Source organism: Zootermopsis nevadensis, unplaced genomic scaffold, assembly GCF_977971745.1.
Source record: "Zootermopsis nevadensis isolate Lab colony 2312 unplaced genomic scaffold, Znev_1.0 Znev_ptg000002l, whole genome shotgun sequence".
Lineage (NCBI taxonomy): Eukaryota > Metazoa > Arthropoda > Insecta > Blattodea > Termopsidae > Zootermopsis > Zootermopsis nevadensis.
In genome coordinates this window covers 21,746,460-21,768,956 of record NW_028259134.1, presented here as the reverse complement: position 1 = coordinate 21,768,956, position 22,497 = coordinate 21,746,460, and the positions used below count along the sequence as shown (strand labels likewise).

The 22,497-nt window shown below is 40.1% G+C and overlaps 2 protein-coding genes across 14 annotated transcripts in view; one reads left to right on the top strand and one right to left on the bottom strand.

Annotated features, from left to right (window-relative positions):
* Positions 1-672: 672 nt before the first annotated feature.
* On the bottom strand, positions 673-7,169 carry Amt (Ammonium transporter). Its single transcript, XM_022077858.2, has 9 exons — positions 6,887-7,169; positions 6,366-6,523; positions 5,383-5,524; positions 4,848-5,026; positions 3,738-3,869; positions 2,916-3,011; positions 2,568-2,656; positions 2,295-2,475; positions 673-1,134 (listed from the first exon to the last, which is right to left on the bottom strand). Exons 1-9 carry the CDS (start codon positions 7,162-7,164, stop codon positions 914-916), a joined length of 1,476 nt encoding a protein of 491 aa, XP_021933550.2. The 5' UTR covers positions 7,165-7,169; the 3' UTR covers positions 673-913.
* Positions 7,170-9,831: 2,662 nt separating this feature from the next.
* The window catches only part of da (transcription factor daughterless), a 149,575-nt gene continuing 136,909 nt past the window's right edge, over positions 9,832-22,497 (top strand). For all 13 annotated transcript variants that reach the window (XM_087356462.1, XM_087356443.1, XM_022077835.2 and 10 more), the window contains exon 1: positions 9,832-9,931. In XM_087356462.1, the coding sequence (XP_087212588.1) occupies positions 9,850-9,931 (82 nt within the window). In that variant the 5' untranslated portion in view covers positions 9,832-9,849. The remainder of the gene's footprint in view (positions 9,932-22,497) is intronic.

Below are 22,497 nucleotides of genomic sequence, written 5' to 3'. Positions count from 1 at the left end.
AGTGCAAGACTGACCTAAGACACAATACCTGGGATCGGTGCAAGACTGGCCTATGATCACAGCAGTGGAAGACAGAGCTAAGATGCAACCATAACTGTAGAGCTCTGATTAATCAGATCTTTGGAATGAAGTATAGTCTAAAGCGGCCCATTCACGTACGAGTCTGGCTTGCAAGTCCGGCTCGGCTCGGGTTCCATCGAGCCAAACTCGTTTGTGGGTGCGGTGTCACGAGCCGAGAGTCTGCTATGCGAGTCGAGCTCGCCGAGCCAGACTCGTACGTGAATGATCCACTTAAAAGGTGTATTTAACTTTCCATTCTTTTTCAAGTTGTAATCTCATTTTCTCCTTTCAGCCCCCTAGTTTTTCTTGATGATTACCAACTAGAGTACAGCATTTTTGCTTCTCTCGCGTATGCTATATGTCTTGCACATAGAATGTAAGATGAAGATCAGAAGTGTGAAATTTCCATTGACTTTCAAGACAAATTGATCAGAACTGCCCTTGCTACGCGTCTTACGAATTTGAAAAAAATCTGGATACCGTCTTTAAAGACAATAAATGAATAACTGAGCCAATGGTTCCAGTGCAGTATGTAACTAATGAAAAGAAGCGGTAATAGTTTAATAAAGATGAAATAGCACGGGCTTGTGAGCTGACGTGATAGGCCTGAACAATATTTCGCTGCTGTTAACGTACTGTGAGAAATATTTTTGAAAGTCTTGAATTTTTTTTTTTTTTTGAATTCTTAGTTGTTGTGGCGCGTCAGTCGAGGAAGCACTAACCTGTCGGAGTTTTGAGGTTTCGTGGCGGTGGAGATGTTGATTTTGGTATTCTGGGTGGTAATGTAGACGACACAAGACATGACAACTCGGTAAACCACGGTCAACACTGACGTAACCGGACTGTGGACTCATCAGTCCAACCATGCAAATTTAGGAATCTCTTCAGTTTTCATCATTGCTTCCAGTGTTGCGAGTGGGTCGTCTATGTTGTTCTTAACGTTCACTTTATTGTTTTTCTTCCCATTCTTCTTTTGTTCTTTTTTAGATTTTTTAATGCTCGCTGTTTTTGATAGTGGAACGTCTTTGTTTCCCGGATGGGAGCCGTAGTTCTGGTTGAGGTATGTCTCGTGCCCTGTTGAACAGAGTCTTGTTATTTTAACTGCACACGGTGATCGATTACTTACAGCAAAACCTGCTTAGAAGACAATCAAAGTTGACCTGAATTGGCTTCTTTTTGAAATACTTGTAGATTAAAGAATGTTGTATTTATGATACATGTCAGAGGTCATAAATGAGTGTAACATTTGTACGCAATGCTGTTACAGTGCAATATACTTTTAATTTCTCAATTTTATTAAAGAAACTACATCCCCAGTTGCCCATTAAAAAATTCTCCACATATTTTAACGTCCGAACTAAGAATATTCCGTCTTAGATAGCAAATGCCAGATAGATATTTAAGCAGATAATTTCGATCGAATTTTCTTTTTCTTTAAAATTTATCCATTAAACATTTTTGTTTATTATAACAAATCAAAATGATACTCATGAGGAAGTTAGGAAGAGACTAAATTTCGGAAATGCTTGTTACTTCTCCGTTCATAATATTTTGTCTGATTTCTAAGAACCTTGAAAACTAAAGTGTACAAAACAATAATCTTGCCTGTTGTTTTGTATGGGTGCGAAACATGGTCTCTCACTCTGAGGGAGGAACACAGATTGCAGGTGTTTGAGAATCTGGTGTTGAGGAGGATATTTGGGCCTAAGAGGGAAGACGATGTGGCATGGAGAAAACTTAAAAATCTGTACTCCTTCCCCAGTATTGTCAGGGCGATTAAGTCGAGAAGAATGAGATGGGCTGGGCACGTAGCACGCATGGATGGGACAAGAGGTGTGCACCAGATATTGGTTGGGAAGCCTGAGGGGAAGAGACCTCTGGGGAGACCTAGACGTAGATGGGAGGATAATGTCAGGCGGGATCTATGGGAGATAGGAGTTGAAGGAGACTGGATTTTGTTGGCCCAGGACAGGGTCCGGTGGAGGGCTTTGGTTAATTCGGTGATGAACCTTCGGGTTCGGTAAGCCATCTAGTTAGTTAGTTATACATCACTTTACATTTGTCAGCAGTCCAAGTTCTCGAGAAAGATTTTCAGTGTTTCTTATATCGTCTTCTGTTTTAGGCTGACCTAGCAGTTATTTTATTTCGGTACAGGGGAGGAACGTGTAATTGCCACTTACGTACTGGTTTTACTTTTTATCTTACAGCATCAGTATCCATTTTTCTGTGCTTACCTGGATTACTTCCTACATTCTTGATATCTTCTATATCAGCAGTGGCGTGATAAAATGGCCGCAGTGCTGATATGGCACGACTCACTCCAACCTGACCATGTCGGATGTGGTGCTCTGTTAAGTCTGCCCCAATGAGCTCATCATATGGGTCCATCCGAATTGGCACGATCTTGCCCACTAGCTAGAAACGTGCAGTGGATTATTGTGTCTCGCTGTCCGAAGAATTTAAAATCCAAGAGTTTACCAAACCATTATTCAGATTTTCTAACTCACCCAGAGAATCAGGCAGGTACTCAATATCCCCCAGGTGCAAAGGCAAAACGCTCCTAAGGTCTGCACACCGAGCATGTACCAGCCTCCACCTGTCGGTCAGAGCATTTTCCATATTGTATCTACCACAGTTTAGTTAAGAATCTTACGAAACTAAAATATGTATTAAATTCAGAGCTGCCAATTCTCCGGTTACGATATGTGAATAATCGATCAACAAAATTGTTTTTAAAAGGTTAGACTTTGTAAGATATAGGAAATTCATTTTACCTTTAATCTTCCAACTATTTAAATCATTGAGCGATAGGGTTATTGAAGAGATTGGTCTAGTAATCCATTATGGACTTCTACCTTTAAATAACCCGCTGCGTCCGCTTGTGGTGTCAAGAGGTTCTGGATTGTCTGCAAACAGCCCTACTGCAATAACACCCCAAATAGCCGCTGCACCTGAAAAAGTTGGTCAATATAGCAAAGGCCCCCAAAATTGAAACAGAAACATTTCTGAGATTTCAGGTTCTCGTGATGAGTGCGAAGATGTCTGCCTTCTGGGACATAGAATTGTGTATTTTGGTGGAATTTGATCAGCGTAGTCACCACCAGACAAGGCACATCATCCCAGAAGACAGCCATCTTCTCACAGAGTTTGTTCCTTATTGAATAAATTGGTTTTCCTTTTTGTTTACGAAGGAATATTACTGGACCTCAGAGGGTTTTTTTTTTTACTATTAATAGTTTTGGCTTAGGCACAAACCAGTTTTGTCATGTTTCTGTATGTCAGGGAGAAAAGTATTTTGCCTGACTAACTTAAGGGAGAAATTAGGCAAGAAGCAGGAAACCTGATTGTATCGTCATCATCATAGCGCAAAATGTTTGTTAAAAAACTGCAGATTTTTACAATTTATCTCTGTTGTACTGAAATAACTGTTTCATTCTCGTGGCTTTGATAGTAGCAAGTTAATGTCAACAGTTTCTTTGATATTTTATGATTCTGTATCACTTATAAGGGTTATCTGATGTAAAATGGAATATGGTGGGATGATTTTGAGTGATATATTAAAAGGAACATGGAATGTTACAAGGCACTGCATGGTAATATTGGTTGTATTCTACAAATGTACCCTTTGCTGTTCCCCAATTTAGGGTGTCTCTTAACTGGAATTAATGTATTGTTACCGTGTACGGCTGATGCTCCGACAGGGTCATCGATTCCCATCTTGTCTATGAGGGGCATGGAGACGCAAGCCACGATAGCACCCACTGTACCGATCAGAAGCGCCTCCCATGATTGGTACAGGAAACATCCCGCTGTAACAGCGAGTTCTTTGTTCATGTATTCTACATATAAAGTTGGGTGTTATTTTTTTTTTTTACATCTTTCAATTAAATATTCACCATAATTTGCGGTCTCTGTCTGACTGAGTCCGACATTTAAATATCCGAGTTCCGGTCCGATGTCGGACTGAGTCCGAAATTTAAATATCCGAGTTCCGGTCCGATGTCGGACTGAGTCCGAAATTTAAATATCCGAGTTCCGGTCCGATGTCGGACTGAGTCCGACATTTAAATATCCGAGTTCCGGTCCGATGTCGGACTGAGTCCGACATTTAAATATCCGAGTTCCGGTCCGATGTCGGACTGAGTCCGAAATTTAAATATCCGAGTTCCGGTCCGATGTCGGACTGAGTCCGAAATTTAAATATCCGAGTTCCGGTCCGATGTCGGACTGAGTCCGAAATTTAAATATCCGAGTTCCGGTCCGATGTGTGACTGAGTCCGAAATTTAAATATCCGAGTTCCGGTCCGATGTCGGACTGAGTCCGCCACTGGTTTTACGTATTTTATATATGATCTGGTGTCAAGTTGAGGTTGGCAAACGGTATCAGCATGTCATTCAAGCTTTTATCTTTTCATTAGTGCTACCCACGTCTTCCTGATAATACTTTTGCGAACATTTCAGTGGATTTTGCGAAGTGTCTGCATATTTTCATGCACAGAATAATACGCCACTGATAAATGTAAATTCATTCTTATTCTTCTTATCAAGCTTTCTTTATGAATAGTGACTTCACGTTCTGTTTCACTTTTATCGTGCTGAACTTGGTCTTGACCTTTCGAAAACAATTAGGACGTAAGGAGGCACAGTTCTGAGAATATCAAATCCAATGCTTATACATCGTATATCTGCATGTAATAAGAGATGTTCGTATTTAAATAGAGCTGCAGAGAGCCGTAGTGGTATTTAAAAGGGACCGCAAAGGTTGAAAACATTCCACATTTCCTAACCTGTGATTGAGACAAGTGAGCCTAGGATACTGTTAATGAGGTCCATAATGTCAAGGCGTCCTTCCCGCAGGAACATTGAGTAACCCAGGCCAATGCATCCACCCCCAAATGATCCCATCATTGTCTGAACAGCTGCGCGGGCTGCATAATGCCACTTGGCTCCACTGATTCCGTATGTACTGTAACAAGAGACGAGGCAGGTAATGAGTTTACGAAAATATCTATGGAAATACATGCAATGAACGTGATGATTTTATGGCTGGGAGAATACATGGTGTGTTATTAACCAGACACGTATTTTTGAGTACTTGCATAGTCTCGTCTTTGGATAAAAGAAGATTTCAGAAGCGGATCCTAGCTTCCGAAACGAGAAGATGGAAAAATTCCAAAATGTACGTCATTTTTTTGAAATCGTATTCTTTTGCGCGCCTGTTTGACCGTACACGAACATGACTCGAAGGGAATAGTAAGGAAGGGTTTTGTATTAGGGCAGACACGGTTCGTTGAAAGAATGTTTCTCGGGTTGAGACCACACCTTCCTGAGTTAAAGGCGAGCCATCCCCACCAGAGGACAAACAGACCCATGACGGCGTTCACAGGAGATCCGAGAGGCAGTGGCTCATTTCCCATGTCGTACCTCCCTAAACGTGGACCCAGCATCATCGCCGACGCCAGTGCTGCAAATACAGAGCAAGAATTATATTTAGATGGATTGTGACGCCCTGAAGATGGAGATAGTAATTTCTTACGAAACGTTGATATCTACCTACCATCTACATGGCGTTACAACCCAGAACACCAACATCGACATATTCATGGCCGTGAGAACCTCAAATGGCACACGTGTATTCAGTGTTGCCAACTTACTATTTGTAGTGTAGTAGGGTTATTTTATTTGCGTATATTAATTTCCTGAACCATGTAGAGCGAGGAAAAAATGTCGTAACGCAATTACGTCAGCTTGTGATTACAGCCGAGGTTGGACATACGACTGTTTGCGCCACGCAAAAGAGTTTCATTCCGAAATGCTTGTTTCCGCCCTCATCAAGTGGGGAGGATTTAACAGAAAACGTTCGACGATACAGATTCGACCCCCTTCATCTTCTCATGCGATCCTATTAGCAGCAATTTGATTGGTATATCAAATCTAAAACTTCTTGACGATGGTGAAGAGTCAATTGAACAAAAATTTTCTTGGATATTATCCATCGTCTAGTAAATATGAAACGTAAAACGACGTTTCGGAGATGGGACTCTATCTCCGTCTTCAGGTTCCTACACAATTGGGCCCACTAGATAGAGCTAATCCCTATCTCCGGATAACTTACAAGTTCTTCGTTACATGTCAGTTTCTTTGACAATTTCCGAACAGCGATGTGATATGTCGCTCTCAAATTAGTCCTTCTTTGTACATCTTTGATGTCCGACATTATCAGCAAAGAGTAGCCGGTACTGCCATCTCTTGACACTTTAAGCTTCCTGCTCAAAACATTTTACAAGTTGCGTCACTGAACTTACCAGAACTTCCACCAATAAGGTGGACTGGTCCCGATCCTGCGATGTCGACGTAACCCAACCTGTTCAGGAAGCCGTGTTCCCCCCACGCCCAGCCTGCAGGCACGCAGTACACCACAGTGTTGAGGAATGAGAAGAGACAGTACGCCTTGAAATTGCATCTGTAGGCAACCCAACCAACATTTTCAGTCGCCATCACATTTAATACCAAGTCCTGCCACTGTGCGCTCCTTTCCTGATCCTCATTACCGACCGTGCCATTTTAATTTTATCCGAAGACTTGTTTCATGGTTTCTTACAGTGTCGAATGGTGTCATTTGTGAATCTATTAAAATGCACCCCAGGAAAATAAGAATAGAATGTTTGGATTGGATTTATCTGGCTCGGTATAGCGACAGATGTCGGGATTTTATGTACACGGTGACGAAGCTTCGATCTCTGTAAAAGATGACGAATTTTATTTTGGACATCGCCCGTCTGATGAGATGTTCTCTTGAAACTAGGGTTTGATTATGAAAACTGACCTTTCAGCCATCGCCCCCGAGACGATGGTGGTGGCTGTGGTGGCAAACGAGAGCTGGAACAGGAAGGCGGCGTTGATGGGGCCCATGAGTGGATCGTTAACTGTGGGGTCCACGAAGAAGTTTCCACACCCCATGAACGGCGTCGTACAGGGGCCGCTACCGAAGCTGAGGGCGAAACCGAACATCCAGTACGTGAGGCCGCCCAGAACCACGTCGGCAACGTTCTTCATCATGATGTTCACCTCGTTCTTGATGGACACGCATCCGGACTCCAGCATCCCGAAACCTGAACACGTCTATAACTGTTATGTCCGTTTATTATTTATTATTAGTGTTCTGTCTGACGACAGGTCCATATGAACAGGATCCTTCCATCCTTTTCTCGGACTGGGACCTGTTCATATACGTTCTTGGCAGATGATCCAGAAGTGGTTTGCCATTGCCTTCTTCTGTGTGTGAATGGAGTAATTGTTGGGATGCCACGGAGGAAAACTCCGTGTTGCCTAGACCATGGCCTTGCCCAACACAAGTTATAAATTCGGGCACCGCCGGGAATCGAACCCGAGACACCAGGATTACAAGGCCAGCGTTCTGACCACTAGACCATCGTGGCTGTACAAATGTCCGCTACTTATATATTTCTAGGTGTTTTGAACAAATCGACCTTCTTAATTTTAACCAACGGCGCCCAGTGGAATGTAAAACACGTCGTGAGAAATGGATTATCGCTGTCATTATGCTCCATACGACTTCGAGGTTAAAAGTTCTCTCTTCATTATCGTGTTTGAAAGTTTCAAGATGGACGCTGTTGTGGCTTCTAGGTTTCGGACCTTGTTCTTCTTTTTTTTTTTTAATTTTGTCAGTCAGTGTTTTGTTTTGTTTATTTCAGTGATACGTTACACAAATTAAGCTTGATAAACATATTGAAAATAATTTAACCAAGAGCAGCTTAAATTTCTAAATATTAAAATATATTGAACTATTAATATAATATTACCTTTTATTTTGCGTCGTCAAACCTTGAGTTTTCATCTTAAGTTAAGAATAGGGATGTAGATTGAGCGTGTTTGGGATCAAAGTGCCGAGGAGAGTATTTGGACACAAAAAGAGAGTGGCGGAATGATGGATAAAATTAGTAAACGATGACTTTCATAATTTGTTCAGATGAACAGAACACGGAAAAGATTAAAAACACATACAACATTTGAGTCGGAGAATTACGAGGGAGGAGGATATCTCGGTGTAGTCTGCGTGGCAGGATAATATTAAAATTGGTATCACAATTAATATGGTATAAGGACAGAGAGTTACAGAAGGGTAAGAATTTCAGTTGTTAATGCACTATACCACATAAATATATTTCACCTGTCTGCATTGTGAAGATGATGAACGATGATGTTATAACCCAATTGGTGTCTCCCACATCCAAATTGAAGATGCCGGGGACATTATAGTTGCTTGTGTTGGTAGCACCCGACCCATTGTTGGAATCGTTCGCAACAAAGGAACAGATGGGGTAGGTAGAGCACATTCTGTCTAACTGAGCCTGTCGCGTCCAGCAGGCCGTGCCTGGAGTCGACCTTGTCCCACAGAGTGGGTTACTGCAGCTCCAAAACATATGAATAATGCACTTAATGTCCTGTCGTGATTTCTTTAACAGTTTGCAAAACATCATTAATTTTTGAAGAGATAACGTGTCATTAATGGAAAATCAATGATTCCAAAATCATGGCAGTTTTATCTGCATGATCCATTCGTATGAAGACCGAATATTGATGTTTTCGTTCATGTTAAGATGCGGTATTTTGTAGACAAAAACGATTTAATAATTCTCTAGTTTTCTGGGTGGTACACATTACAGTGTTTTGTTATTGCATAAACAATCAACTGTGTACGATAAATTATTAATCTTTGTTCGTATTGTGTCGTCATAAGACCTATGTACAAACAGCTTTCAAAAAAATGGAGTCGCTCCAATGACTTCCTCGCCGTCTTCAAGGTCGCGTCAAAGTGTGCAACGTTGTTACACGAAAAACGAAGCTCAGGCGACTGAACAAAGCTCAGAACTCGCAGCGCATCAAAGCTACTATAGAATTCCTGCTTCGTATTATAGAAGTCCGTGTTCAAATCTTGGCCCCGAGAGCGAGTATTCCTACCAAGGGTTTTCGTCGTTTTCACAGACTTTCTACTTCAAATTAGTTTACAGTGGCTTTCTTCCATATTTATTATTTATTTTGTAATTCGTGCTGAAAGTTTTTGCTAAATTGTTCTCAGAAACATGTGATGGACTATAATTTCACCAGTAGCTAGACCCCAATGACCATATACAGTGTAGGTGCTTAATTAGCTGGGAAGACATGACATTTTTATTTCTGTGATGGTTTATATGATCTATATGCTAATGAATGGTTGATACCAGAATGGATTTGAAACATAAAACACGCTATGGTGGTGTGGACTGGCTTCAGCTCATTGTTGTAAATCTTTCTGCTCTAGAAAAGACGAAGAATTTCTGACCGACTGCCAGCTTCTCAAGACGTAGTCCATTCTATGGAGTTGATTAGTTAGGCAATGTAGTGTCGCTTCTCTGAATTTTATGGACATGCGAATTTGTTTTGCTGTTGGAACATATTTTTGACACATGTTCTTTGCACTAATTTCAATGTTTGGATCCTGTGCTTTAATAATTTACAAATAATGTTGCAATGTATTATTTTATTGTAGCGAAAACTAAAATTACTGGAAGAAATGTTAAGTTTGAGAGATTTGGAGACCAGGAAACGTTCAATTTTAATTAGTCTCATTAAAATCAACAGTGTGTGATGCAAGCGCTTGTAGTGGTAGTGCTCCTTAACTAATTTCGAAGTTGACTTTGAGTGGTGCTGCCACCTGTGAATATGCTGTGGAAGAATGTTGGCATTGAATCTTTTTTTGAGACAGTTAGCTTTGCTGTGAGAATTAAGATGGCGACCAGCGATGATGAACCCTTGCATCTTTACGAAGTGTTTCAAAATTGTTTCAATAAGATAGCAAATAAACAGCCTGGTAAGTGAATAAGTGAATCTTCAATATATAATCTCATTTACGAGTGTCAGTTGTACTTGTAATATGTTCCCTGTTTATGATTTCCAGTGGGTTGATTTCGCGTGTGTGACTTTCCTCCCATTTGGCTTCTCGTGAAATTGTGTAACAGCTTTTTCCCCGTGTCAAAAGTAGTCCTTTGCAGATTAAGTCATTATGTTAGTGTGTGTGTTTGCTCAGATATTTAGATAATCATTATAGAACGTAATGATACATTTGCGAAGTTCTGTACACATGAAATGGACGTTGTTTTGATTGTGAAAGGTCATCTTTAGAGTCATGGCATTAGGATTAGTCTGTGTTTAGTAACCCCGTCCATGCTCCTTCGTGAAATGACAACATGATAGGTGTGGATGTAAACAAAGCAGAATTGTACTGTAGGTTTAATTAGTCGAAAAATGAATAATGAGACGTCTGTGTAAGATAACGTGAACGTTAATGTTTTTTATGTGAGTAGGAAATCGGTTGCCCTACTGACAGTTACCTAAATCTATCAGTGACAAGATATGGGATTGCACAACTGACCCTTGATAGTGGACTTTGTTCCGGAGTTTAAAGTAGTGTTACTATAATACAGCACTTTATATTTCTTTTCGATGTTTTTGATGAAGGGATGTTATAGGCACACCATTGTTTGGTCAAGCAGTGTGGAATTTGTTATGAAGTAAACGGATAATAATACAAAGATATTGCAATATTCATTTCCTCATAAAAGACAGTACTGGAAGATTTCTGTTTGTTTCTGGAAGCTGCAAAAGCACTGAGTGCAGAAAAAAAAGTTGAATGCTTTGTTCTATGTGAAGTTTGTGTTGGTATTTGCTTTATTTTAAATGAGCCAAACAAGTCAAGTGCTTTTGAATGAATTCTTATGTGTCATACGAATCAGAAAGTTGTTTTAAAATTATATTTGAATTTTTAAATGAGTTATTAGAAAACAAATTTTGTGTTTAAAAAAAAATTGTGCTGATACTTCTAACAAACTTTTATTGAAGTCAAGAGGTCTCCCATTTCTTTTTGATAGGAAGATAATTTTTGTGTATATATTTTAATTTTGCACTTAACAGTGTGATAATAAGATGTATCTTAAGTTTGGGAGGTGGATGTAAATAGTTCAGGATTGTGTCCAATTTTGGGATGTAGTATTTTCTGTTCGAGAATCTTCTGATAGGATGTCATAACTATTCACTTTAACTATGCCTTTTCAAGTAAAGTTATTGCAAATGACAGCTGGCTATGTCAATTTTGCTGCATGTCTTTTTAATTAATCTTTCGTGATTTTATTGGTGTTTATCGAGTTCTTATAGTATCTGATCAGAAAATCTTATTGAAATAAATAGGATTGAATGATTGAATTGCGCTAGTAGATAAATTATTGGCTCTGCAGTAGGATATAATGTGTAGCCATGATTCTGTACGGCTCTCTCCCAACCTAATATCTGAGTTTTACCAGTCACAAATTGAGCCGAACAAGATACCACTTTTGTCTGCGTACATGATTTTACGTATTGTTAACTTAACCTACCACCTGTGTAAATGCTGCTGAGGATCTGGGTACATAGAAATCTGGGAGATTTATGTATTTGGTAGCATCTTGTGATCTGTATAATGGCTGCCTCTTCCCTTTGTCTTACAGCAACTTCAGTTTTTTTGCTGAAATGTTGGAACACCTTCAGCACGCAACACATCTAAACCCCGAAAGCCAAAGTAAATTAGTGATGAGTTTGTTTTGTGAGGAGTTTCGAGTTTTTTCGCTTACCTGTTAATAAATTCCTTTTGTTTTGAGTTTGGTTACAAATTTGCACATTTCTTTCATGAGACACTTCATTTTTTTCGTTCGTGCTTTTCGTGTGTGTGTGTCGTTTGAAAAGTGTCAGGTCACTTATCAGTGAGACATCGAAACTGTATTCAGGAACAGATGCGTAAAATTCGCCAGTTGTGCGTCTTCTTTCTTCCTTGCACATTTAATTCTAAAGCTTTTATAAATTCTCTTTCGCCTTCAAATGGCCATAATTAAGAAATGAAACATTTGTCGTTCTCTCTTACATGATCTATTTAAATATTTGTTTAGTGTCCTCCTTTTTCGTGCGCAGTCTTAACTTCAAAATATGTGCGAGTATTTAAGACATTCCGGTGTCAATATTGGAAGAGTAGAATAAACATGTTAAAAAACAAGTAAGAAGTAGTTTTACATTTGTGTATGTACTCTATAAATATTATTTGTTTTACCGTCGTTATGTCTTCTGTCTGACTAGCAGATCTGCCAGAAGTTTCACTTACTCAGAAAGTTTGTTAAAGAAAAGACATTTGACATATTTACTGATCCCCGAAAACAAAATTATTTTGTCGAGCTGTGTCCTAAATTCTCTGATAGGGCAGTAAAGAGTTTTGGCTGGAAGTAAATGCAGATAAAACTGCGTGTGAACAGAACACGAAGCCGTAATCAGGTATAAAGTTAAAAAAAAAATATGTGTTGTACGTCCTTTGAAAATGCTTCAAAATTGAAATGTCTGGGAACTCGACAAATTGATTCATGATGGAAATAAGGGAGGAATAACTCATTGAAATATGTGTTTTATTTAGTTCAAAAATTGTTGTCATCCAATTCAGTTTTCTAAGTTTTTTTTTAGTGTACCCCCTTTTGTTACATGAACACGAAAAAGAAGTGTTTTGGAAAATATTTGTATCCAAAACTGGTAAAATAATTGGTTGATTTAGGATATTACATGAAGTGTTGGTTGCGTCTTCGGTGATTATTACAGGATTTTGGACACGGTATGCCTACATTTGTTTACCACTTTAGATTTTCCCCGTTGTTCTCGATGAGAAATTTTTCTGGTATTATTAGGATGTTGTGATGTGCTGTTGCTAGAGCTGAGATGCTGGAGACATGAAAGTGTGCAAGATTTTGGTGGGTGTAAAAGGAAAAAAGTAAAGCTATCCCACTATACGCCATGTAGACACTTGGGGGGAGAGGTACTATATCTCCTACCCCTTTTTGACCTTGGTTCTAACTGGGGGTTAGTGGTCAGCATCACACCCTGGTCTGGCCATACTTTACCCCCGGGAAAGGACCCCGGTACCCATCGGATAGGAGGCTGGGTGGGTCTCGGAGGCTAGAGGAAAAATCCTGTGCCCCCTTTGGGGGATTGAACTCTGGTCGTCCAGTCTGTAACTGAGCTACGTCAGCTCATGATTTTGGTGGGGATGTTTTTTTGGAAACAGCGACTTGGATGCGCAAAGATATTTGATATAATATTCCATGAAACAGGTTCAAGATTGTGTCTATTGAGGGTGTTGAACATTGAGGTTATGAAGGCTGACTGTGAGTGGGTTGGGGTGGGTGTGTGAAAAATGGAAGTGGCGCATTTAAGTGTTCTGCAGGACCTCATACTTGGACTTATCCCTTGTAATTACTCTAAGTATTGGAAAGTGGACATAATATTTGCAATTTGGCGTGTCAGAAGGCCCAGTTTGGGCACGTTTATCATAAAGAGTACAGGTCACATGAGAGAAGAATGGCATCGGACCAATAAGCGATTCTACTACGTTTACATCTATCGAGCTTGAACTCGTGTATACTGTAACAGCGTGTCATTAATGCGTCTCTCTCTTTAAATTTTCAAACGACGTCTTGGAGTTGATGCTGTTTGCCAGCTTTGTGGTGGTTGCCCCAAAATGTTTGCTTTGGCATAGCCGTGCTTGAATTCCACAACTTTTAATTTTGAAGTTGTGACTGTATAAAAGTTTACAGAAGCCCCGCATAAAAATAAATGTGCAGCTTTTCAAAATGAATCAAAGGAAAATTTATGAGTTGACGATAATAGTTTCAGCATAAGGGACCAACAGCGAATGCAGGAACCATGAGACATACATGTTAGGTTTATTATCAGTTTCTATGGTTTATGGTTGAGTGTCTACGGCTTTATATATAATTTTATTAGAATAAGTGAGATTTCAGTTCCTCGCAGTGACGCACGTGAAGATTACTGTGTTCTGGGATGTGCTCTTTTATGTAGTAGGAGATTACTGCCATTTCAGAGGTGCTTGCGGCCTCCATCTTCAGGACGTTGATGTGCAGTAATCACCTTTGAAATGCAACATCCCAGAAGGCATCTGTATTCATACTTGTAGCCATGAGAACCTGAAATCTCACTTATGTGACTTGAGATTGGTACTGGTGGTGAGATGTGAGCACAGCATCGAGCCTTTGTGTCTCGTTGAAGGTTGGGAATTTTTTGACTGAGCGATTATCAGCTTCTCAAGGACTCTGTTCCGTGGAGCTGGTTATTAAGTGGGGCAGTCAAATTGACATGATGCTATGAGCCTACCAAATTTGATATAAAACTGTTAAGTCAGTAAAGGGATCTTTGTCGTGTAGCTCTGTTATTTTGGTCTCCTTGGACAGGTTGTCGCGGTAACAGTCATTCTAGTGTAATGAATGGAATTTCAGATTTTGAACACCTGTTTTCTGGACATGTGCCCATCTTGCTCTACAGCTGTTAGGTGACCTTCCGATTCTGCTCTTAAGGTCAGCCACACTGAGCACAGCTTCTTGGAAGTATATTTAATTTTTCTGTCTCTTACTTCAAAGGTATGAGATTTGCCTAATTTGGATGTGGATTGCAGCTGAAGCTTGTACCATTTGATGGGCTCTTTGTAGGTGTTGTGGTGTATGGGCCTAGCCCATCAGGCAGAAGAATAGTATTTATTGAACAAACTACATGATGGAGTGTCTTTCGAGGGTAATCTTCCTTCGTCCAAAGGAGTCTTTAATCTCTGTGTTTTGTCACCAAAATTATGTTTGTTTTTATCATAGGAGATTATTTGTTATAGGTCTGATTTATGAATGGCGTGTCCGAGTGTGGCCTTAGAAAATTCTCTACGAAGGTCATGACATTGAACGTCGTCCCAGTCGCACACTTTGTAAGCTGTTACATGGTGACCATAGGTACTTACCATGTCATTCAGGATTTCTGGATTCAGGCTGTTTATAATTTTGTTTCGTCTTAACTCCATAGTGTTCGGTCAGAAAGTTAAGGCAACTTAGAAACTGCAGCTGATGTTTTTGGTTGGAACTCTCTGCTGTATAATATGTCGAAGCAATAAGGAGTTCGTTAACTCTCCATTTTGTGCCACTAGGAGAGACGGGCACTTCTTAGCATTGAGACCAGTAACAAAAATTTGCATGGAAGCATTTGGAAACATTCAGGCCAAATGAGTGTTACTGTAATTTGGATTTGCAGATTGAGACGACTTCATATTTTCTGCTTAAATTGAATACTGAAATGCATGTGCTATTTCTGTACTTTAAATTAGTGTAATTAGAAATATTTTTTCTCAAGATTTTAAGGGGGTACTCCTGTGAAATCCACTAACTTCTAAAGAAGAGTGTGAATAATTGTATTTTTATGAAAAAGTAATTTAAAAAATGTAATATTGTTGAATCTACTCAAACCACCCATTTTTATTGCAAATAATACACAGAATAATTTAAGATTGGAATTTTAATTTGCTGCTGTGTCATATTAGAAATTTTTAAATATTTATAAGTTATGAAAATTGAAAAAAAAAATTGTGTTATATATTTTTTCTGGACAGTTTGTAATATATTAAAACCCATATGTGGAATAATTTAGTCATCATCTAGCAGTACACACAAAATCTTTCAGTTCTGTATCGTCATGAGTCATAACCTCAGAAAATGTTAAGACATTTCAACAGTGAGAAAACAGGCCTTTGAAGTTTTTACAGTCTTATAACAGTAGCTACTTAAAAATTAACTACCACTTGAAGAAAATGTGTTATTACGATGAGATAAATTGCAGAATTTTCACTATGAACCAATCAAAAATAGTGACACCAATTTTGACTCAGATATGAAGTTACATATTTGAGAACATTACGTAATGGGTTTGTACAGTTTGTCCAATTCTTTCAGGGTGTATGAATAAATTTTGGTTTTGGTGGGCGTTATTAAGGGAAGAAGAAAAACACTTAGGAAAATTAGGTGGTTATGGGAGGATGATATTAAAATTTATATTCGAATAATAACGTGAGAAATTTTTGGATACGTTCCAGTATTATGAATACACCTTTTTGATGAACATTTGGTTTCCATAAGAGCAGGTACTTTCTTGAATGTCTGAGTAACTGTAAACTTACCCTGGAGAACCTGTAGAATGATAGTTATTTCTGAATTATTATTATTCTTCTACCAGATGTTAAACCAAACCCTGTTCAATTTATTTTTCTTCAAAACGTCTGGACCTCCATACTCTTGACGCAACATAAACCTAATAGTTACACTAAACTACACAATGTGTGTGTATGGATGTATCAGTGTAACAGATGTATGATGAATCTCATACAAAGCCTCCCTCCTAACAGATCGACACTGATAACATCCTAACAGTCTACCGGAACTTACTCCTGTGACGAGCACAGCTGAACCAACCGGTAACCGGCCAATCACAGATAACATTACAGTAATGAAAGATTCCATCGTAACATTTTTGTACGGGTAGTCACCCAAATTACATACCACGTAAAATACGCGTCAACGAATGGACTCTTTGTTATGTTTGACGTGAGTATAGGCACTCGGATGACCACAGTTCTGCAGAAATAAACACGATAAAAACTGAAATTCAAATGACCTTGACATTTTTGAAGGCCACTTCGGCACAAACCCCAGGGCTGACATGACCTTCACCTATCCGTGTCCACTTGACATGACTGTGGTCACTCTGATACCTACAGTTCGGCAGAAATAAACACGAGAAGTAATTATTTTGAAATTTGTAAAGGCTACTATTCATTAAAATCTTGGGCTGTTGTGACTTTGACTTCTGCAAATACACAGGGATGTCGAGAGAGAGAAAGAGGAAATTGGTGGGGGAGAAGTGAGAGACACTTCGATATCTGGGGGGGAGAAAGAGCATCTTATAGTTAGAAGGTCCCGCTCGTCCTTCTGTTAAGGATAAAGTAAGAGTGAAGGCGTTAGTGTGATGATTGGCATAAAAGACGGAATTTTGAACTTTGTATTAGCGAAAGCTGAGGCTATTAATTTGGAAGTTTAGTACATAATTTAGAAGTTCCTACTGAGGGGAGGGGGGGGGGTAAATTTTGACGGCGTTAAGGGGTGGTAAATTTTGATTAATTTAAGTCGGGAGGGCTGCATGAGAAGCTTGCAGTGGCAACTTGGAACTTGGGAACCATCTCAGCATTTGCTTGAAGACAGAGGAAAACCTGTGTCGAGATGGCCAGGGATGTCGAGTGTCGTCTAAATAATTTTAAGAATTCGGTCCGTACCGCGGAGAAAACACTACACTTCACCATTACAAAGATCAACTGGTTAACGATGTTTAAGGGAGTAATCGCTGTTTAGTTGAAGAATTATACGAAACACAAATAGAAATATGCAAAAGTACTTGTTACTGACGACGTTTAAAATGTTAATAGTGTTTGCCGCTGCAGTTAATTTTTGTAAAGATTTTTTGTTGTTTTACAGATGTTATTTTGACCGAGTGTGTCTTCTTATTTTCCTCGGTCTTTTCAGAAGATGGCGGGGATTGTATTTTAAATTAATGATCATTCTGCAGAACGCTGTGCAGTGTGAACATTTGAAGAGACGCCTTTAATAAAGCAGTACCAATTGAGATAGTAATATTACAGTATTCGTGTTACTATAACCTAACAAAGGCCAGTGGTTATTTGGTTTCTGGATAGTCAATAGATTCCCATTGGTTGAGATATGTCAGTAATATCCGAGGTATGTTGATGCAGAAATTGATATTGCCACTAAGAGGAAGTTAGTTTACATCGTGTTGACAGTATGTGTCACGATTCTGATGAGAGGTTGGTGTACGTGATTATTAAATTTTGGTTGTATAATTTACTGACAGTTACTGACATTAAATTAATGCATATGGAGTAGGGAATTTGATAAAATTTGATATTGGTTTTGTTTTATGAATTCTGTTTTGGTTCCGTGTCTCCAGAATAAAGCATACATTACGTGAAATTTGTTACATTAAAAGAAGCAAATGGTATACAATGTTGGCCCTTTAAGGTCCTTGGTGTAATTTTATTATTATTTAGTGTTCTGTCTGACGACAGGTTCATATGAACAGGATCCTTCCATCCTTTTCTCGGACTGGGACCTGTTCATATACGTTCTTGGCAGATGATCCAGAAGTGGTTTGCCATTGCCTTCTTCTGTGTGTGAATGGAGTAATTGTTGGGATGCCCCCGGAGGAAAACTCCGTGTTGCCTAGACCACGGCCTTGCCCAACACAAGTTATAAATTCGGGCACCGCCGGGAATCGAAGCCGAGACCCCAGGATTACAAGGCCAGCGTTCTAACCGCTAGACCACCTCATCTTATTATTATTTAGTGTTCTGTCTGACGACAGGTCCATATGAACAGGATCCTTCCATCCTTTTTTTCGGACTGGGACCTGTTCATACACGTTCTTGGCAGATGATCCAGAAGTGGTTTGCCATTGCCTTCTTCTGTGTGTGAATGGAGTAATTGTTGGGATGCCACGGAGGAAAACTCCGTGTTGCCTAGACCACGGCCTTGCCCAACACAAGTTATAAATTCGGGCATCGCCGGAAATCGAACCCGAGACCCCAGGATTACAAGGCCAGCGTTCTAACCGCTAGACCACCTCATCTTATTATTATTTAGTGTTCTGTCTGACGACAGGTCCATATGAACAGGATCCTTCGATCCTTTTCTCGGACTGGGACCTGTTCATATACGTTCTTGGCAGATGATCCAGAAGTGGTTTGCCATTGCCTTCTTCTTTGTGTGAATGGAGTAATTGTTGGGATGCCACGGAGGAAAACTCCGTGTTGCCTAGACCACGGCCTTGCCCAACACAAGTTATAAATTCGGGCATCGCCGGAAATCGAACCCGAGAGCCCAGGATTACAAGGCCAGGGTTCTAACCGCTAGACCACCGTGGCAATAGTGTAATTATAGGGAAATAATTAAGCACTGTGCTGTAGTACAGTTTATTGGAGCGGAAGTATATTTGTATCTGAACTATGAAAATATTTGCAAGATACGTTTACGTAAGTGGAGTTCACCTCACGTGTCGCCATTACTGGTTGGAATAAATGTGATGATTTTTAAGTTAGAAAATAATCGTCCATATAAAAGTTAATTGTGTCAGTAACGAGTGTATTGAATTAAATTAAATCAGTTCGTTTTTTTTTCAGTCCGCTGTTTTCAATTTCCGATAGCGGAGAGGGATCGTTTGTAATCGTGTAATATTATCTTGTACTGAGTTTTAGACACGCTCGATGTATGCTGATGTCATAGGCAAGTGGTTGGTTAGATGCTTTTATAGCTTTTGAATGTTGTTACGAGTGAATTATAATGTCATAAACGGTGAAGAAGTCTGGGAAATGACCATTACATTAGCATACGAATTCCGTGTTACAGCCAGCAAACTTCTTTTCGATTTGCTGGTCGTGGCTTGCGGAGTGCACTAGCCCATGAAACCAAACCGGTACACACTCTTGGTCACAGAGACAACTTGGAAGCGTAGCCTTACGTCTGTTTGTTGATTATTCTTTGTTGGTGACTGAAAGTCGCGGTTGAGTGGCTAGCACTCCTGCTTCCTGGATGTTCTTGGTTCAGACCTGAGCTCGGAGACCAGCTGAGTTGGCTGTAGTTCATCGTGATTTTTCTCAGTCCCCACAGAAAAGTTCCGGGTTAGTAAGATAGGACAGTTCTTTCTCTGACGTGTTCGTTCTACAGTCAGACAGTTCAATTGAAGGCATCGTTAAATAAGCCAATAATAAATAAGTTGAAATAAAATATATTGTTAAGTGGGTTGCAGTTCGATGTTTTGACCGGCTGTCAACTTCCGTTCCGTATAACACGAGAGCATCAGCTAAAGATGCAGAGATGTCAGGTGTATGACACATGTCAACAAGGGGTCCCACGCTTCGTGGGGTTGTAACGCGTTAATCCCCGATCTTTATACATCCCTCCCCCCTCCCCCGCCGCCGCCTCCCCCCCCCTCCTGCCATCCATCTTAATTTGGCTAATGACTTTAATCCCTTCTCTTTGAAGAACTCGGGCGGAGACACAGCACCTCGGCAGACGAGAGCTACAAAATTAAGTGTGAAATAATGTAGCGCCCGCCCACTTCATCAGCGCGGTTTAAATAATTAAGTCACGGGATTAAAAATGGAGGCAGAAAGACAATTTTCTCCCTGTAGGGTGTAATCTGAAGCGGAGAATTTAGAGCGGGATCAGTTCTACTTGCCTAAATAGTTGGCTTGTGTTTCGCAAACTCTGATGGATCAAGTACGTCTCTTCATGTTTGTATTCACTGACGTGTCAAGTTTCTTGCGTGAGGTAAAATTAAAATTGGAATTCTCCCTGCCTTTAAGCGACTTCCCTTGTGACCCCGTTGGGAGTTATTACATAATTTCACGGGTGATACAGGGTGTTCCATTTAAAACGCATCTGTAAATACAAGTGTTTGTGGGCTTTGTGTTTCATCGTGATGTATAATGCGAGAGATATTCTGTAAGTATTTTTTGTAACGTAATCGCCCTAGGGGGGAGACGACATTAAACTCGGATTAATGAAAGGGTGAATTTGTTTCTGTTTATAGAATCAAAATAAAAACGGTAGTTATGAAGATGTACCAAGAACATTGCGAACTTGTGACCTCAGTAACAATTCTTGATTCAGTCGAATTGACTTTCTGCGAAAAGGGAAGACGCAAAGCTTGACTGGCTGTTTGCAGTTTTTTTTCAGAATATGTCAGGAGGGTTTAAAGGCTTCAGGGCCTACGTAACCATTATTTACATCATTTGTATGGCGTGGGGGGTTTAGCATTCGAACACTATGGTCGTGGCTTCGAATTCCACTCGATGCGTGGGTGCATGGCCTGTGCAGGCAGAGGCCTTAAGACGTCCCCGCCAGCGGTCCAGGAAAGCGTACAAAATACGTAACAGGCCAGGAAAATGGTATTCATAGTGTAAGAATTGTTTCGCGTTTTCCAAAATTTGACTTTTATGAATGACGCTAGTGACGTCCGAGTTTTCTATAACCGGTGGCCAGTGGGTGGGCTGGGTGTGTGACACGTGTTTTGCTTGGTGATGGCGTCATCATGGAGGATTCCCCACGTTATTTTGCGGTTGATGGTTGGTCATTCTCCACGCGGGGAATCCACACACTCGTTTTCGCTCGGACAACTTCGTATCTCTCCGTGTGAAGTGTATTTTTTTTTGTCCGATTGCATCCAGAAATGGACTAGCTAAAGTTCTATTTTACACACAGAAAGTAATTTCTTGTAAACGATGCTTTTGAGCTGTAGCAGCTGCCTTCTCTGGACACCCCTGGTAGTGTGGGCCACTGATTTGCACATAATGCAAGGTTGTGTTGCGCGTACGGGCCGTAACAATTCGGGGTGTCCACGCTAGTTAGTTGATTCGCATTACACTGTGTAGCCGTTTTAATACGGACTGGATTGGACGTCTTCAAGATGAAATCCAGTGTGACAGCTGTGTTTAACTGCAGGCTGTGTTAGCTTCCGCTGCTAACCCCGTGCCAAATTTCACTCACCTTGCCACAGTGATCTTCATCAATTTTTTTTTCTCCCTAGAACGGAAAGTGGATTAAATACAGACTCAGCGGTCCTATTTGTTCGTGTTTCTTAATACAGGTGTCAATAATTATTGATCCGAAAAGGCGAATTTGTTGTGGATAAACCACTAGAGACTGGGGAAACTCAAAACCTTGATGGAAATGAGATCTTCGTTTAGTGAGTGTGGTAGCCGTGCATAGAAAAACATTTCGACGACGATTTGATATTTCCAAGTTCGTTTGTTGTCGCCTCATCGCCCTGATGATGGAGGCAGTAAGTACGAAACGTCGATACCACACTACATGGTGCAGTGGTCCAGAAGACAGCCATGTTTAGGTGTTATTCTTGATGATCGCCGTATTTTAATTAGTGGGCGGGCGTATATTTATTCGAAGAAGTTTTTGTTTGTCCAAGTTTATCTTCTAGATTTGTAGTTAACATGGGCGCATCTCACCCTGTAAATGAAGTCCTCGTCACCAGGATTTTGTGTATTGTTAGTTCTTTGTTGTGTATGATTTTTCTGAAAACATTTTGTTTTGTTTGATGACGCACTGTGATGACGATTCTTGTCGGCGAGTCTTATCGGTTTGCATACCGACTTGTGTTTGTTTGATTCGACAGATAAAAATGAGCAACCATAATTGTTATCGATTGCGAGGGAATTTGTTTACGATTTTCGAGTTTCACTGCACTTGTTAAGTGACTCCTGTCATATTTCCGGATAGTGGTTGGGAAATTTTCGTACCGTGACAGATGCGTCTGTAACTGGCCCCAAACATTTTGCCCCATTGACTTTCACGGCTATATCCCCCGAAAATAGGAAGGTTATGGAAACACTTTCGACAATAAATGGGTCTCCTGATAGGTATACGGAATTTTTGTCATAGTTTTGACTATATATATATATATATA